The 20506-nt window shown below is 31.1% G+C and overlaps 1 protein-coding gene across 1 annotated transcript in view; it reads left to right on the plus strand.

The window, feature by feature from the left end:
* Positions 1-5783: 5783 nt before the first annotated feature.
* Positions 5784-20506, plus strand: part of step (cytohesin steppke) — a 107669-nt gene continuing 92946 nt past the window's right edge. The window contains exons 1-2 of the mRNA XM_075375570.1: positions 5784-5936; positions 12985-13058. Coding sequence (XP_075231685.1) covers positions 5891-5936; positions 12985-13058 — 120 coding nt within the window. The 5' untranslated portion in view covers positions 5784-5890. The remainder of the gene's footprint in view (positions 5937-12984; positions 13059-20506) is intronic.

Here is a 20506-nt window from a genome sequence, read left to right on the forward strand (position 1 = left end):
TGTTATATTGCTGATAACTCTTAACAGTAATTTTGGTGGTGTGAAGAAAAAGGGGAATTAAAATCTGTTCAGAATAGTTCAAAGCGATTTAGATAGACCTATTTTAGGAATTGGTTGTTCAGCCCATATTGTACACATTTAAGTAGAAACAGCATGTGATTCTCTACCCCTGGACATAGAAGTTATTTTTATAAAAATGTATAAATATTTTCCCATATATACAGTACGAGTAACGAAACTTAAAGAATTCTGTGAATTTGTGGAAACAATTACAAAAAAGTATTATCTCATAGCAGCACAAGCTTCCTTAGTTTGTTACCTGCAATAGAATTCTTTCTATTTTTGATGGCCTAAAACCATACTTCTTATATTGTGACAAATGCCCAAAATTTTTATTTGATTTTTTTGAAAATCTAGAACGTAAACTGTATATGAAATTTTTATATGGTACTCTACAGTTATTTAATATGTAGTTCTGAAATTGGAAGCTAATTCTATCATAGCAACAGAAGCATTTCAGACATATTCTGAACTAATCTGTCTACTTTAGGATAGAAAACCCCACAAATTTATACCATCTTCTGCCAAAAAATTACTATGCACTCGAAAAGAAAATAATGATGTTCAGGAACAAAAATTCTTCTCAGGCATAGACAATTTTTATAATTCTAGTATCCAATACTTAGCGTTGTGGAGAACCAGTTTTGATAAAGTTAGTAAGTTTCAGTGGATGAATATTTGAACTGAAATTACCTGGTCTGATTTAGAAGATAAGTTGTTAATGAAATCATAAAAGATTACATAAATATTGATGACCTATTTGATGAAAATACATTGTTGAACCAGGTAATTCAAAACCAAAGGGTAGGTTGTAAGAAAGGAGTAGACTTTCAGTATCTATTGTTAAACATCTGCTAAATGTTAAAATTAATTCAGAACTATCTTGTTGTGAGTTTTATGATGTAACTAAAACAAACTTACCATTCTGAAAAGGCATGTGTAGTGAAAAATACAGCCGAATAAATAAAGTTTAATGTTTTATTAAACTGTTAAGACTTTTAAGTAATTTCAAAAATATGTCCTGGATTGGACCCAAAAAAATATGGTAAGCCTACCTACATGGCAAACGAGATGGGTGGAGTCTCCTAAAGGAGCTTGGACAAAGCGGTTGCTCCTGGAAATTCAGCCATGGGTTGAAAGGAAATTTGAGGAGGTGAGTTATGAGCTGACTCAGTTCCTAACAGGCAATGGCTGTTTCAGGGTATACATGAAAAAGTGCTCGGCAACAGATCTCTGTGTTTATTACAATCAAATGGAAACGGCTGAGCACACAGTTTTTCACTGCATAAGGTGGGAGCAAGATAGATGGAAATGTTATCAGCAGTTAAGAGTTTTGGATGCTGATAGCATTGTGAAACTGCATGTAGAGTCCAAGAGGAACTGAGCCTTAATCGAGGTCATGGTCAAAGTTATCATTAAAGGGAAGCTGGCAGATGAGTAGTGGGATGGTCAATCCTCATGGGTGGGCAGCAGAGGTCTGGTTGGGTTGTTGGCATAGGAACTGTGTTTATGCCTCATGGCCAGGTCTAGTTCCTTGGGGGGTGTTTTTTAGTTGGTGAGAACCAGCACTATCGTCTTGTACAAGCAGGCAGTGGCGTGTAGAGTTTTTTCCTCCTATGACAAAAAAAAAAGGTTTAAGTACTGGTACGACTATGGCTTTTCAACCAGATAGGTGGAAAGACTTGTGAGAACAACAGATTATAAATACACAATAGGTGATGTAGTAATTGGGAAGGCTTGAGAGCTTACTGAAACAAATCTTGTCAGATGCAGGGGAGGTAATGTGAGTTTTTTAATGCATGTGACAACTCATTGAATGTAAATGGAGCATTTGAATCACCAACATTTAACATATTTCCATCTGTAACTTATTTGAAATTTTTTTTATATATGATGAAGTTAGGGACAAGAACAATCAATCTGCCGGGTTAGTTTCGGCTGCAGAAGATGACATAAAAAGTTGAATAAGTTTGAAGGTAGACTGTTTCTGAGATCCGCAAATTGCACAAAGCTTCTTTAACACAGTAGATGTGGGAGTAGTGAGTGAGATGGTGTCTATGTAATTCCTCTATGACTTTCTCTTAGCATCTATGAATACACAACTGCTCTAGCCTTACGATACAAATTCAGATGTTCATTTGAAGTCTGAGGTTAAATTTACGCAGTGCCTACCATCATTTCCTAATTCCGTTTGGCAATCATATTCCACAAGGGAGTGGAGGAACATCTTGAATTTCCTGATGATTGTGGAATGTATCAACTAGCATTCTCGAGTGCTAGGAAGGTAAAAGAGTTAATCTAGGGCATCAGCACTAGCATCACTCTGTGATTGGAAGGCTTTATGGTAACCATTCCAATTTGATCTTTCAACAAAACATCTCCGTGGTCTTTTGTTTACTATGTGGTCAGCACAAAATGCAATAATAATTGGTTTATGGTCACTGTTGGTAAAGCGGTCACAAACAGACTAATTAAGACAACTATGATGACAAACGTGTATGATCCATCATTCAGCAGGCAGAGGTCCAAGACCTTTCTCACTCTGTTTATGATATTTTCTCAAGGGGAACAGATTGTTGAGCCCCATGAAATATATATCTTTTTCTGTTTTGCCTCCAGAATCACCATAAGTTATTACTTTGGAGGATGAATAAGGATGATATGTAAATGAAGTGTATTCTTGTATAGCCTCAAGTTGACCATTACTGAGACCTAGCCTTTACTAAGATTTGAACCTCAGAATTCTTGCCTTTGAAATCAGCTAATTTTTGATGATGACTTCACCACTAGACCAACCAGTTGGGTTGAGCCCCATGATATATGATGGGCATTAAAGTCCCCTACTGTTAGAGGAGATTTTTTATACCTAGTGCATTAAACTCTTTGAGTTCAGTGAGAGATATAGATTGCAGATGTACAATTTGAAAGGGACAGAGATTTTTATGGCGAATGCAGTGATGAGGGTAGTTAGTGGTATCCTTGTGGCTGACACTCCGTCAAGCAAGAATATAGTACCCCAGCACTTTCACTATCTACGAGAAAGTCATATCATTCAGAGAAATAGCCTCTGAGTTTCTTGCTGGAGGAGGTGTGTTATTAAAGGTTGTGTGTGCTTGAATACTCTAATATCTTTATTCCAAAGACCTTGAACGTTCCAGTGGTTAATATTCATAAATTAGCAGACTTATCAAATATTATCCAGTTTTTCTTTTTTGATTTTATAGTTTTTAGGAAGCGCTTTGCTTCTTCAGGCACTTCATCTACTATCATATCCTTGTAGAGAACTCAAGAAGGTGGTAGGGATTTGGAAGCCTGGGAGGACAGAGATGCTACACCACGCGATGATGTTTTAGTAGATCCCTTCACATGGAGCTATATTAGTGCAAGAAGCACCTTATATGTTGATGTACTCTGACGGAAGTGGTTGTAGGTAAAACACTATTGGTCTTTCTAACAGAAGTTACTTTCTAGCATTGCCAGTGCTCAATGATGTAATTTGCACCAGTGAGAGACTTCACTTGGTCTGATAAAGCTTCTACCAATTTTGTCAGTTCTTTGCAAGATTTGCATTCATTCTCTTATTGTATATTGTTAAAAGAGAGAGCCTGAACAAACCTTACACCAGGTTGTACAGGATTCCTCATGCTGAGAGATTTTCTGTATTCCTGGCAAGCCACAGGAAAGGGAACTTTCTCTTCAGTACAGATCTTCAAAATAGCTTTCTCTTCTTTTTAAATGGGGAATTTCTGAGTGTAGACCGTTACAATTCGCACATTTTTCTACTTCAGCTTACATGATGTCATCATCTCCTGTGCAGCCACACCATGCACAAATGTGTTCCTTTGTGCAATCATCTTTGTTGTGACCAAAACCCTGACACTGTAAGTAGTGTCTGAGGTTAGATATATGTGATATGACAGAAAGGTAACCTACTTTTATTCTGTCAGGAATAGTCGGACTTGAGAAAGTTAGCACTAACAAAGATGTCAGTACATCAACACCATTTTCCTTTCTCATAATTCTTTCCGCTGTCAACTCTTATATTATTTCAAGTAAGTTTACATCAGCCAAGTCATGGCAAAAGGTCACTGCCTTGCTGAAAGTTAGCATCTTATAGGGTTCCACTACCACTCCATCTATATACTTAAGGGTTAACAGTTTTCAGCACTGTTCTTCATTGTTCACTTCAATTAGTGAGGCATCACCTCTTAGCTTTTTAATAGATTTTAGAGAATTGCAAGCTGTTAAGATGCACTTATTTATCAAGAAGAGAGAAACTTTACCAAACAATTTACCTTCCTCAGTGTATCTCACCACAAGAAACCTTACAAAGGAAATTTTCATCCCCTCTGTAATATTTCTCGTTTCTTCACCACCTAAATCTTTAGCTGACAAAGTCAGTCGAAATCTCTTATAACCCTCAGGTTTGTTGGTACAATACAATACAACAACCGACGGAATAGTTTTTGGGTTTGAAATAACATTTCCATGAGTACTGGCGACCATCATATAAGTGGTCCACTCCAGCAGAGCGCATGTAAACTAGGGCTGCATATAACTGAATTCACCCTGGTACCTAGAAGACATTGTGTGAGGTTCACTCTGTAGAACCATCTACCTTGGGTTATGGCTGCAATTTGTAAAGTGTCGCAACACCACCAAGTGTAAGGGTAAGAAGAAACAGTTTAAGACGTTGTATTACTGTGTAAGGGTATACGTAAGTTGTAATTTGTGTAGTGTTTGTATATCATGTAAAAGGTTAGAGACTAGGGCCACGGGGAAGCAAACTCCCAAAGTCTTAAAAAGTAAGACTTCCCATCAGGTTCTTTTATATGAAGAATGTTGGTTTTTTTGTATACTTATATTACTTCTCCTGCATATTCTGCTGTTGGAAATATACATTTTAGATTAATTTTAGTACCCACCGGGTTGGTCTAGTTGTGAACGTGTCTTCCCAAATCAGTTGATTTGGAAGTCGAGATTTCCAGCGTTGGAAATCCTAGTAAAGCTAGTTATTTTTACACGGATTTGAATACTAGATCGTGGATACCGGTGTTCTTTGGTGGTTGGGTTTCAATTAACTACACATCTCAGGAATGGTCGTACTGAGAATGTACAAGACTACACTTCATTTTCACATACATATCATCCTCTGAAGTATTATCTGAATAGGAGGCTAAACAGGAAAAAAGAAAAAAAAACGATTAACTTTAGTAATAGTTTTTGCTTTTACTATTTACGATTATATCTCAATAACATTTTAACGTAGTTACTAGTTTTCATTGTAATCAGTAGGAAGAATAAAATGTAAAAAAGAACTGTTCATTCACTGTATTACGTGATCTTGAATGTGGCGGGATCCACAGCCTTTCAGATAACCGAACGCTTTCTTGTTTTTCTATAGCAATAACAATACTCCAGGATTATAAAATTAATGTTTAGTCAAACAGTTTTATTATTGTTACAAATTTATTATTATGTATTTTTTGAGCATATTTTAATTTTACTGCCTTTGGATGATATTGTAAGTATGAAATAATTTGTTTTCTCCAGTTTAATTTATTTGTATACAAAAATTAAAAGCTTTCAGAGATATAGATTAAAAATAAATTAACTAATTTCCTTTATTTACTAAGTCTGCGTATAAAATTAGAAACGTCTTAAAACAGCTTTATAAAAGCTCTCCTACAGGTGCGCTTTAAGAAAGAAAAACAAGTAAAATGGTTGTCATATTTAGCGATGTTTTGTTTCAGTTTCGTTTTAAATACTTAATTTTAATGTAATACTTGTGTTTAGTGTGGTATTATAATCTATTAAAGAATAATTTCTGATGACAATGAATAATCCTCACTCTTCTGAGAATTTTAATTTAAATGGTATGTATAAAATGTTTAACGTCTGCTGTAACTAACCTTTATTGATATGTGTAGTGTTAAAAGGATAGCCTACTTATCTCTAATTTTACTTTTACTATTGTGTCTCGTGTTTTAATCAGCTTGCACATAAAGTCTACAGTTGAGAAAACAAGTTTATTTTTTATATTATTATTCGGGGGCAAATGTTTTCTAAAGCGATACTGTGTTGTCATATTCAACTTAAAAAAGCCTACGTTATCTGTGAACATATTGTTTTGATGTTTATTAGGCGTATCTTTCTGGCTGCTTTCCAGAAATTTTGCGTTGTTTCTAGTGAATTAGATTGTACATGTTTGTGCATTTATCTATCGAAATGCGTCTCGTTTCAAAGTGCATGGAAAATGCTAACAAATATTTCTGATTTATTTTATTATCACTTGCTAATTACGTGATAGAATTGCTATTTTGTTTTTACTGTTAGTAACACATTAATAAACATTGTTTTGTTATTAAAACTAGCAATTTTTGTAATATATAAACATCTTATTCACAAGAAATTTAGTTTTACTAGTAATAAATTTGCCCATATCTGTCTTAAAATTTACTTGTTTCAAAAAGTAATGTATTTAGTAGTAAACTATCTAACTTTACTTGTAGGTGTGATAAATCTGCTTATAATTAATTTTTGTAATGTATATATACAATCAACACTTTCAGAGAACAGATAGTTATATTCATTTATCTAGTTGAATTTTAGTGTTGTAAAAATTTTATCTCATAGTTTGTTATTTTTATTTTAAACTTGATTTATTGCTAAGACAGTTATGTTTAATGAAATATCTTTTAATTTTACTTTTATAGTATATCATTGTTGACAGTTATTACAGTAATCTAACTACTACAAAGTAATAGTTAGATTACTTTTGACAGTTATCACATATAACTGCCAAAATTTTGCTTTACAATTATTTTTTTTCAGTGTTTACACTGGATTTTTTTCTTATAATCTGTGTTTATAATCATTTTCAGACCTACCAACCTAATAAAAAAATACAACTTTTTTTTAAGTATCATCTCTTTTACCTAACCATAATAACAAAAACAATGAAATATACTTAATTAGAATATTAAACAATGCATACAAGGAATGTAACAAAGGAAATTGAAACCCCAGCTGAAAGACTGTTCCATTATCAATAAAAAACACTTGTCTTATTTAATTCTTTGCTAATTACAGGATAGGAAGGTTTGTTGTTTCTTAGAATCCAGTAGTCAGTCTTGTGCTTTTTGTAAATAAAACTGCATTATCAGCTGTTCTTGCCTTCCCAATTTAATTTTTTTTAGTTAATTGTAAAATTTAATTATTTTACTGTTAAATTATTTATATATCTACAATCTTTTAAGTAATAGTAATTGCTTTTCCTGCCGCAAGCACAGACTTACATGTCTTTTTATGGTAGTAATTTCTACGGTATATAAAAGAATCATTGCTACTTGTAAGTTATGTTCCAGTGTATTAAGATAGTATTCTATTGCAAATAAGGGAATGAATTTTAAAAAATTGTAATGACACAAGTCGACATAAGTGAATAATAGTTACTGTTAAAAATATATATACAACCTCTGATGTGGTATTCTCAAACCAGCGTGCTAATCAATGCCAAGATCTACTGTTCTGTGGCAGTCTTTTCTCATTAATTATTGCTTTGATCTTTATCACAATGAGAATACAAATACAGTTATCATGCAAAACAAATTTTATGGTATTATAAATAGCAAGAATCCTGATATTACAGTTTATACAGATGGCTCTAGAAACATTAATTCTGTTGGTTGTGGTTTTGTGGTTGGCAACAGAACATACATGTTTGGCCTTCCCAACATAACCAGTATTTTTGTTGCAGAACTGTTTCCCGTTGATAAGACCTTACATTTGGTTGATCCAGAATTTCAACATGTTCTTGTTTGCTCAGATTCCACAAGTGCCTTACATGCAATTAGTGATGTATACGCCAGACACCTGTTGTTTGTGAAATTCAGTGTGTCATTAGATGCAATACAACTGTGAGCTTATGCTGGATCCCCAGCTATACAGGAATTTCAGGCAATGAGCTTGCAGATAGTGTGACAAGAGGCTTGTTTCCAGCCATCTTTTACCAGTAGCATTGCTTCTGACGATCGTGTCTGTTTCCTGAAGAGGGTAGTTCATGATGAATGGGATACTACCATGAACAAAATACTTCGCCCAATTAAGAACAATGTTTCACCATGAAGCTCCTCATGCAGAAATAACCATCAAGAAGAGGTTATTACCTGCTGTTTGTGACTGGGACACACTAGGCTCACTCATGGATATCTGATGACTGAAACAAATGCACTAGTTCGTGCTCACTGTGACTGCAGACTAACACTACACCACATCTTTGTGGATTGTATCTATTATGCAGCATTGCATCACAAATTTAAACTAGGGGCTAACATGCAAACTATTCTGGGAGGTAATGAAATGAAGTTATCTTATGTTTTACAGTTCCTTGGGGCCATCCAAATACTCAAATATTTGAATTACTATGTTTCAGCTATTTATGCCATTTGCTATAAAACAGATGATAATGTTATTATCAGATATATATAGTGTGATATATCTTTGTGTTAGATACAGTAATGAATAAAAAATGATGGTATTCAGAGCTAAATATCGTAGATGTTCAAAAATTGTACTAGATAATGTTACCAGTGGTGCTGAGACAACTTCGTGATGTTACTTTAACTTTGATATAAATTGCATTGTTTAATTATTTTTTTATTGTATGCAGATCGTTTTGAGAAATATGGAGAGAAACAATAAATTGGGGTAAAACCCCTGTTTTTTTATGTTTGACATAAATGGATAACTTTGTAAATGGATAGTAAACACATAAAATCTTTAAACAAAACTTATAGAGAATTTAATTCTGAATAAAGAGATAAGTTGAATAAATATATATATTTATATTACTCAGGGTTTTATTAAGTTTGTTATAAGTGTAAATTTTTTGTAGGAGATAGAAGATGTACGTCTTTTTACTAACAAAATCTTAAGTAGATTAGAAAATAGGTGTACCTACAACTTTTTTCTTAGATCTGACTAGCTTTTTTCAATAATTTTAACAATCTTCCTCAATACTATTGTAATCTACAACTAACAAGTATAACAAATTAACAAACATTGTAAAATAGAAAGTGACAGAATACTTAACTGATTAAATGAGTGATTGATAACATTAATCTTTTTCTAAGAAAAATTTGACTGCTTGGTTTCCTAGAATGTTTTATCACAGTTAATTTAAATTGCTTAGCATATTATTAAAATATAACAATTCCTTATAATTAAGAAAAATGATTTATTACTTGTCCAAATTTTTTTAAATGTGTTAAGTACTATTTATTTTTTTCTTACCTTACATTTCTCATGTTACTGCATTATGATATTATTTTAAAACTAAAGTTCACGTGTACCTGTAGCTTGTGAAACTCAAGCTTATTATTTTGATTGTAAATATTATTATAGTATATTGTCTTATTTTCTCATATTCATTCAGTTCATAGGTTATTTGCTAACATTTTGGGATGTACAAAATTCAGTTTACGATTTAAATGCTAAAAACCATCATCAGTTAAATGTTTGTAAGGTGTCTACTAGGACAATTTTTTTTAATACAGCAATTAAAGTATTTGCTGACTGATCAGGCCCTTCCATTGTGAAACATTCATTTATTTCCTGGCACAAACTACCAAATACCTGTTACTATATAATGCCAGCATTATTTTTTATTTTGAGAACATGGTCGGTCTCATTCTCAGCTGTTTATCTGATACCACCACCATTACTTGGTATTGTTTAGTTAACAACTCCATTATTATTATTATTAACATTCACAATTTTTTATTTATATTAAATATTATTTACAAGACTGAACAAATCCAAGTAGCAGGAAAGCAAACAAATAATGTATGGCAGAAATTGGTACTATGTTCTATTAATTGTACTGTCTGCATAAAATCAGTTGACTGCTGTAATACCCGAGTACCAAAAGCCAACTGGCTCTTTTATTCACTAACTACTGGATTGGGAGTGTGTAATTTAGAATATACTTTAATTAATTAATTAACTTTAACTTATAATATAAAAATATAACTATAACTTACAATTAATTAATCTTAACTTTCTCTTGTAATGTAAAATTTTCATTTTATCAAAATGAATTATTCGTTTTCTATACCATGTATCTGCACTCTAGATATGATTTAGGCTTATAATTTTCATTATGTACTTGAAATACATTCAAAAAGTTTTATACATTTCACAAATTTTCTACATTAATGTATATTAAAACAATTCTGCTGGAAAGATATCAGCTGACTTGTATACAGTTTCATTTATCAACAAGAAAAGAAGGTGAAATGATAGTGGGCGGTGAAAACAGAAATTAATGAATGGATGATTTGTTGTAATTACCTATTTGCTGCATATATTTTGTGCCCCATGAAGAGGTATATGCTTATGATTTAGTATCACTCGCCCATTCCCCTACTGATTCTATTAAAACCTTACAGATCTTTTAACAGAGGTTTAAAAATATTCTGTGAAAATTTCAACTTTCTAGGATTTATAAAAACAAAATGGCAGCTTTCAAATTCAGCTCTGAAATATCATATGGACTATATTGTTAGATGCAACGTCCCATGCATAGCATTCAACTTGTTTATCTATAAATAAATAAATGAAATACAACTTTACCAATGATTCGTCTTGCAGTCTCCTTTCTAGTACTTTCGGTCATTCGACCATCCTCAGGAAAAGTTAATCTTCAATTTATATCATTAAAGTTAAATTATGTAAAAAGTAAATTTAAAATCACAACTACTGGTTGTAATAGTATAAAGTTAGTCATGTTTGTTATGTAAGAAGGCCGCAGTTGTTAATTTAACTTTTTGTTCAGCTGTAAATCCCATTTTAACAGTTAAATGTTTACATAGGAAAGTGAAGCTAGATTATGACTAATTATTAACTTGTTTTGTTCAATTTGAACTACTGTTTTAACAATACATCATCTGGTTTTAATGATTTTTACCAGTTATTTTATAATGAGTAAAAAATGTGGTTTATCAGAAATATAAGTTTTTATTTGTAAGTCACCATTTTGTTTCTTAGAAAATTGAAATTTTCACAGAATATTTTGAGAACCTTTTTTAAAAGATTTGTAAAGTAATAGAGTCTGTGGGGGAGTGGGTGAATGATAACTAAATCAAAAGCATGTATCTCTTACACACGGTAAGGACACACTGTATACAATAGTGACTGGAAACTTAAAATGAATCCTGATTTTAGCTCATTAATATCTTTCAATTTATTTTAACCACCAAAGTCTTTAAAAAAATGCAAGTTTTTCTGTACTATAATAAATTATACAATTTGCATTACAGGCTAAGAAATAGATGCATGGCTATTTGGTTGAAGAGTAATGCTTGCTTAAGAAAGGTACATAGTACTTACGTATAGGAATTTGTAGTTTAATGTTATGAAAGTTTTTAGTTGAGGTATAGTTGCTTTGTAAAAATGTCCACCAGAGAATTATTGTGTTATGCTAAAATATACACTACATTCCTCAAGCATATCAGTCACTCTAAATTCTATTCCCAGTAGTAATCTGCACTTCCAGTCACCTCTACTAGAAAAAGTGAAGAAAGGAGTGGTTTCCCTTTACCTTCATCATTGGGTCAATATGTTAAAGTCACTTGTTACTTTGCTCTAAAGCACAATACTTTGATCTAGGAGAAAGGACCTTATTATTCTACCATTCTTTTTAAATTATTGACCTTTTTAAAATATCTTCCCACTAGTTTATTTAAAATTAAATTAAAATATATATTTTTACAGCCACAATCTCATTTTGTCAATGAATATTTGTAATAATACTAATTAAAAAATAACAAAAAAACTTTACTTTTCTGCTATACTGTTTAATGTGTATATTAATACATGCTCAGATAGTCCCTTTGGATTTTTTTTTTAATGGCTGTATATTTATTTATTAATTTATATTATTTGTATATTTATGATTTTTAATTATTAATATGAACTATTTTATTTAAATAATACATTTTGGTACTGATTTGATTACAGTTTCACCACAGTTTTCCCCGATCTATTCTGATAAATCCTGAAGTAGCTCTTCCCATTTCTAATTTTGGAGTAGCAAATCTACCCATTTTTGACATGATTATCTAAAATAGAATATTTACTTACTTTTGCATATCAACAGGTCAAGCCTGCAGGTGTACTTATTTTGACCCATTGAACTTATAACTATATACAGAGTACAATATTTTGATTGGGAAGTTGGCACGCACAGCTTAGTCACTTCAGAGCCTGTAACAGCTGTAAAGGGTCTGATATTTTAGGACTACACAGAAAAAACTGCCTGATATGTTCAGTATTTTTTTCAGACAACCTCTATCGTCCCGTACCCTTCCTGTACACAGACATCCGGCCATTTCAAACCAATTATGCCATCAGTTAATGTTACTGTCATTATTGTCACTTGGAGGATCATAACTAAACTTTTTATTTAACATACTTAGAATGGTTACTACAGATTCACATTTAGCAAACTGGAAAACACAGAAAGCCTTCTGTTCAGGACTCCACCATCTTTGCTAGTGGTACTATCAAGCACAGGAATCAATCTACGATTCTTTTCGCAACTAAGTTGTTTTGCTGTTTGATTCTTGCCTTAAATCAACATTGTACATCTTATTTTAACTGCACTTTTAAGACAGAAGCTGACGAATATATTGTATATGCATGGGAATCAATTACATTCTGTCTAAATGTTGCCGCCCATATTGATCTAATTTTCAGACCAAAACTTAGTGATATATGATGTGATTCCTTTAATCATGGATAGTGGATTTATTATGACACCACAGTTACAAGCAAGAATAGAATAATTTACAGCAAAAAAGTAATGTATACACCCAAGAGTATACAAATTATTGCTAATAAATATGTTTTAATTGGTTTCAGATTTGTCACCAGAACAACAAAAGATGTTAATAGAAATAAGAAGAAGGAAGACTGAACTATTATTGGAAATTCAAGTGAGTAATTTTTTTTCTTCTATTTAAAACTAATGTTTTTACTTATTCTACCAATAAGAATAGATTTATGGAGCTTTTTAGTTTGCATTTTAGTCCCAGTTTTTAACATTAACCAATTCAGTGGGACCTAGTCAAAACCCAGTTATCTTTCCCTACTGTATAACAGGAGTGCACTCAAAATGGAGTGGTGAGCATCACCACACTTTTGTTATTGAAATCTATTTAAAAAATGTGATTCTGTTATCAACATGGTAGCGATTATTTAGTTCACATTTTCAGCTAGGTCGACATGCCACGGTACCCAATAAGAAGACAGTTCAGTTATGAGTGTCCAATTTTAGAGCTACAATTCAGTTTTTAATAAGGAACCACCAAGTATGCCATGATGCATTTGAATACCTGAAAATATTGAAGCAGTGAAACAAGCAGTTATACAATCTCCATGCTGCTGCGTAATAAATTTCTGATTGTACTGTGAGGAGAACTTTACAACTGATTTACAGTTTCATCCTTACAAAATATTGGTTGTGTAGAAGCTAAATGAATGTGACTGGATTAGCCGTATTGCTTCTTGCTAGGCTATTCTGGAAAATGTTCCAGTGAATTTGATTGTGCTGTTAACTGACAAAGCCCATTTTCATTTATCAGGTTGTGTTAACAAAATTTTTGATACTGGACAGGAAATAATCCCTTACAACTTCATGAGCACCCTCTGCACTCTTGAGCGTGTTACAGTTTGGTTGCTGAATTTGGAATAATAGGGCCATATTTTTTGAGGAAGAAAGGCAATCAGTTGTATACTAACCTCAGAATGTGTAAAAAATTTTATGCAAAGAATGTCAAAATTGGCTCAAATGTCGGGTTTCCCAGTGCCATCAATGTATGCTAATCTGAACTTCAATTTTTTACTGACCATCTTAAAACTTACACTCAGAATGTCTGAAAACATTTTTATTATTTGCTGGGGATCTGTATCATTTTTTACTCATAAGACTGCTGAAGTTCAGTCGGTAATGCTAATACTATTTTATAATAGAAAATCATGAAAAAGATATAAATTTTTATTCATAAATAGCCTCTAACATTACCTCATTTAAGTTAGAACCTTTGTAAATATTACTGTATTGATTGTAAACTCTTCTGCAGTTCATATCACTTCATTTTTTATAATTACTGCTTTACAGGCGGATGAAATTTTTTCAGTTTCAGTCTTCTTAGTTTTCTTCAAGATTAGTTGTTGATTTGCTGCAGCTAACAGCTAATAATAACTTCTGGCTAGGTGAAGTTAAATAAATATATTACTGCCCGACAAGTTTATGATAGGACGTGTTTTTTCAACTTCACGTACCATCATGTACCTGTCCTATTTAGGCTGTTATTGTGTTTGTGACATTTGATTTGAATACTTGAATTTTATAAAAATATGGAATTTATTGATGTTACGTAATATAAAAAATATTAGTTAATTTTTATTTTCATTTATTCTAACTTTTGTTTTTATATTTGATATGACAATTCTATCTTAAGAAAAATATTCAGTTTCTAAAATGTAATTGATTGTGCAAATTTGGTCTTATCTTGTTTGTAAGGAAATGTTTTCGGTTTATTTTATTTTTATGTGCAAATAACCAGTTATTGTCACCAAAAAGTAACAAATTTTACAGTGCTGCTCTACCATTTCATTAAAATTACTTCTATACTTTTTTTAGAAAATTCATAAGGGTAATACAGCTGTAAACAAATAAAAATTCACTGTGACAAATGGATTTACAAAAGAAAAATGAATGACACCTAAAGGATTGTAAAGAAACCAGGAGGAAGAGGACTGAAAATTACTACAAAATGCCCATCTTACAGAAAAATTAACCCAAATAAATGAGTTACAAAAATGAAAGAAAAAACAATTTTTTTTAAATTTTAAATTTGAATTACAAATAATAAAAAAAATAAAAGTTTTCAAAGAGAAAATCAAAAATACTTATCTAACAGTTAACCTGAGTATTATTACTAAAGTCCTTTTGCTTCAAACTATAATCTTAAAACTCACGGTTGAGCACACTTCTGTCAATAAAACAAACTGCTGGCATTATTTTAATGTAAGTAGTCACCCTAACTGTAATATTATTTAATTCTTAAAATTTCATTTGTGGGATTTACATGTACAAACCAGATCACACAGCAGCAATCACTGAATTTAAATGGCAAAAGTTACAGCAGATTGTATGAGCTGTACTTATTTAAATAAAATAGATAATATTCATTTGTAATCACTTTTTTCTTTTCAAGGTGGATCACTGTCACTGATAATTTTCTCTAATTTTCTTTCTTTAGCTGAAAATGAAAGCTTAAAATTGAAAAAAAAATTGTTTCCACTAAATCAATTATAAAGCTCTCTTTGAACTTAAAAAAAATTTACTTTAGAAGTAGTTTCAAATTCTGTTCTCAGAGTTCGAGAAAGGATTATCAAAATTATACATTCTTAATATACTGACAAAAACTTTTAATTTTAATCCTATTTGTAGTTCAGGCGCCTTATAAAAAGTTAAATTATTTTTTATTACCAGTAAAAAGTGTTCTATGTTTAAGTGTCTAATTAACTTTTTCCAAAATGGTTTGCTCACTTATGATGAATCAAAAACAAACAAAATTCAGATTAATCTAAGTTTAAGTTACAGGTATCTAAGTTTTAAATTGCAATATATTACAATAAACAATTTGCTTGGCAATTCAAAATACAGTTACACAAACCACCAGCATGAAGTATAATGCTTTCACAATCGCATTTGTCACACTGCTCAGCCAGTTAAATTATTAATTTACATAGAAAAAATTATATACTTTAAACCCTTATCATTCATTAAATAAGTCAGTAAAATAATTATTTTGATTGAAGCAGCTATTCTTTAAATTTAGAAGAATATCGATACAAACATACAGATAATTATTGGTTTAAATTGGTTTAAATTCAATTTTGTATATCCAGGAATAGATAAACATTAATCTCAAATATTTATTTTTTTTTTACCTTCTAAAAAACTTTTGCATATAGAATGTAAATTTACCCTAAAAAATTATTGATTATTGCTGTCTTATTGGTATACGGATATTTGTTTTAAAAGAAATTTTATTTTTTATATTTTGATAAGTCTTATTTGTTAAAAATTTATTTAGTGTCCTTTTTCTTTTTCTTTTTTTATAATTATAATAATTAATTTACTTCAACCATCTGTATTTATAAATATTTTTGTCATTGTGCAGATTTGAGTAATGGAATCTCAATTGCTCCTGATTGTTATTTCTTAACCTCAGTGCTTTATATTTTTATTATTCTAGTAATTACCATTAGAAATTGTGTGTGTGTTTATATTATATATGTATATATATATATTTTTTTTAATATTCTTAATTAATTTGTGATGTGTGTTTTAAGAAGAAGAAAACTTTATATTTGAGTTGCTGTACCTAATATTTATTTATTGTTTTTGTTGTGATTATGCATCAAGTTGGTTTATTTTTGTTATTGAAATAGTATTGTTATTTTCATTACTTGCAGTTTGTGATTTCATTTTAAAATTAAATATTTTTATGACTATTTATTGTATTATCACATATTTAATTTTAATTGATTCAAATGATTTGATTTATTTTTTAATCAGTTTTTAATGTATTTTAAAGGTATAACTCTTAGTTTAAGAGCTCTTCTTCCTTGCTACAATAAGGTAATTTTGATATTAATTCGATTGTACTTCTAGAGTACATTAATAAATATTTTTTCTGTTGTAGTTGCTAAATTTTATTCTACATTCATTTAGAAACGCAATTAATACACAAAACAATTTTTTTATCAATTAGATTAAACAGGTGGTGCTTCAAATATCTACTTTTAAGTAATGAAATCCACCAATGTAAAATAAACATGGTTGTATAGGATTTCATTAGCTTGACCTCATAAACTTAATATTTATAATTTTACACAGGGAAAAAATTGTTGTCCCATAAAGTTTCTTATTTAATTATCTTTTCCTTAAGCAGTAAGTATTTTCTTTACTTTAACATCTGTTTACAATTAATAGTCAGTCATTAACCATTGATTAAATAATGAAAAATGTATTTATATACATATCTGTTGTTATTAAATTAAAATATTTTTATTTTATGTGCTATGAAATTATTAATTTCAGTTAAATTTGCCATCTCCAATCTAACAAATACCAATAATTCATTGTCAATTGTAATGCAATTAAAAAACAAAGATAATTTCTATTATTATTATTTCTGAGGATTTAAATCTGATTTATATACTAGTATTGTATTGTATTGTATACTTAAATTGTTTTATACAGGGTGATTCAAAGAAACGGGAAATTTTAAAGATTAAATAACGTAATGAAAAATTTTTTTTAGCAAATGAATTATATCTAATGTAATTGTACAACTATTTCCATTTTAAGATACATACATTTTAGTTTATTTTTTAAAGATGACATCTTCCAGGTGACCTCCTCTTCTACGTAAACACTCACGAAGTCTCTTTGTTAAATTGTTCATGGTTTGACGTAACATCTCAACTGGATTTTCCGCATGCTTCTCGGATCTTTGCCTTCAGTTCTTCCATTGTAGCAGGTCCTCTGTGGAACACTTTGCTTTTAAGGTGACCCCATAAAAAGTAATCGCAATCTGAGAGATCAGGCGATCTGGGAGGCCATCTAATGTCACCATTTTGTGAAATGACACGTTGTCCAAACAATCGGCGTACAGCTGCCACCGATATTCGTGCAGTATGTGACGTTGATCCGTCATGTTGAAACCAGGCTGTGTTAAGAATTGGTGGAAATCTCTTTTGTTGTTTCACAACAAAGGTTTCAAGCATTGCTATGTAACGAGCCGATGTCACTGTAATCGCAAGACCGTTGTCATCCTCAAAAAAATAAGTGCCTATAACACCGTAAGATGACGTAGCACACCACACGGTCACTTTCTGGCTGTACAACGGACGCTGGTGTAGCTGCGTAGGATTTTCTTGTGCCCAGTATCTGAAATTTTGCTTGTTAACAAATCCACTGAGGTGGAAATGCGCTTCGTCTGACATCCGCTTCGTCTGACATCCACAGTTAGTGAACAAGCTCTTCGTTATCATTTATCTTCTGAAGCATTATATTACAGAATTGTGCTCGCACAACTGCATCGTTAGGTTTCAGTTCCTGGACGATCTGCAACTTGTATGGATGGAATTGCAAGTCCTTCACTAACATTCTTCGAACACTTGAACTATGCAATTATAAAGATGCTGAGAGACGACGGATTAACCGATGTGGACTTTGTGTGACATCTTGTAAAACTTGAACATTCTGTGGTGTACGGATGGTTTGCTCATGGCCTGGAGGTTTCTTTTTCATTGCCGAACCAGTTACCTCAAAATTAGATATCCATGTTTTAATTGCATGTGCTGATGGAACACTGTCGTGCCGTCCCAGATTAAAATGACGGTGAAATTCTCTACGCGCTCCCTCCACACTGTCATTGTTTTTGTTAAACGCTTTGATAGCAAATGCATGTTGCACACCACTCCAAAGATCCATGACAACTAAATGGCAGGTTAGGTTAGAGAGGCTGGCACCACTTATCAAGTGGTACCAATCGCCCACGGCTACCAACACAACATTCAAAATTTCCCGTTTCTTTGAATCACCCTGTATTAGTATTATACATGATACAGTATATGCTTATAGCATAAAATACATTGGCAATATTTATTGTTTGCGATAGGAATTGAAAGGAGGTGATTGTGATTAAAAAACTATTTAAAATACATGGAAGTAGAAAATTATAATAAATACAGTTGCAAAGAAAACAATACAGAGCAAGTAAAGTGTTAGGTGATTCATGGAGTTAATTATCTTTGAAAATAATAGCTGTGTAATCAATTGCTAATGTTTATAGATTTGAGCTGTCAGTCCATTGTGTATACCTACTCATCATTACATGAAATTAGTGTCCTTACATTCACAAAAAAATTGCATAAAAATCACCAAAAAATTTGGTTATGTTACTCGCATTAGAAAAAATGTATAGATTTTGTTTAAATGTTTGGAAGAATTTAACATCAACAGTAATTGTGGGTTAATGTTTTGGTGTAATGTGTTTATTGAAACATTAGATTTAAAAATTTGTATTTGTAAACTATTCTGTTTATTTACTTGTGTTATTCTGTTTAAAATTTTCTGTAATTTCAAAAGATTTTATTGTAAAAATGAAAGAGATTTATTTATTGACAATTGAACTCGCACATATAGAGTAAAAGTTACACATAGGGTTGATGATAGGGTTACACATATGCAGTACTGTGATGATGCCATGGCAGGCATCGTTGTGCTAATTTTTGGTTCATTGAAAGTAAGTCGGCTGTTACTGTTCAGCAAAATTTTACTTTTATATTAGATGCTTAATTTTTGAAGAGGACAGGTCGGTCATATGGTCACTGAAAACTCCTGATGTTTTATCTCCCTTGTATTTTTTTCTTTTAAAGTTGAAGAAAATGTATTATCTGATAAGAATTTCTTGTCAGAATTATAGTTATCTTTGAATCTTTTGTGATAATTTTTTTCAGTGAATGTGACTGAGCGATATTGAAACAAATTACCAATTATAGGTTTAAAGAAATGTTTCTTTAGTTAATCAGTGTTCACTGATGTTTAATATATCATATTGATTTCAATTAAAAAAAATCAAAAATATTTGTGTTTGAAAAATGAATTTGATTAGGAGAAACATGAATCTTTATATAGTGTTGAGAAGCAGATATAAAAGTTATACAGAAATATGAAAATACATATGTGCAATAAATTTGATTACTATAAAATGAGGCAACAAAGAATATATCAAATATGCAGCAGTCTCAACTCTACTATCAAAATAGCTCACCATAGCTCTGAAAAGGTCTTATAAGAATATATTTTGATGTACTTAGGATTCAGTTACAAGTTTACATTTGTGCATGTGCGTTTTCTGTCAGTATGTATATATATTTATCCTTATTTCTAAGAATGCATAAAAACCTGATAAAACATACCTGTTTGTACCTTTATGTCCACTGAATACATTCAAAATGTTTACTTACTAATGATATTATGTTGTATTAAAAGATAAGTTAGTTGAGATATGCATTTTTTTTTTAAATACGTCAACTGTGGTTACTGATAACATTTCTCCTCATAGTTATTTGTGGGTTATACTTTCCTCATAGGATGTAGTGATTATAATTTATGCTTTTTAAAGCACTGATGACCCTATTAGCTTAAGAGTTCAGGATTGACACATTATTTGAAATTATTTGGATTATATGAATGAATCTTCACGTTGGGTTTATTATTTAAAATTATTTTCTGTGGTTTTGCATTATGAAAAATTTGGTTATCGTGCTTGTGTACAAGATTTAGAATAGTGCCCAG

This window comes from Lycorma delicatula, chromosome 9 (assembly GCF_047948215.1).
Source record: "Lycorma delicatula isolate Av1 chromosome 9, ASM4794821v1, whole genome shotgun sequence".
NCBI lineage: Eukaryota > Metazoa > Arthropoda > Insecta > Hemiptera > Fulgoridae > Lycorma > Lycorma delicatula.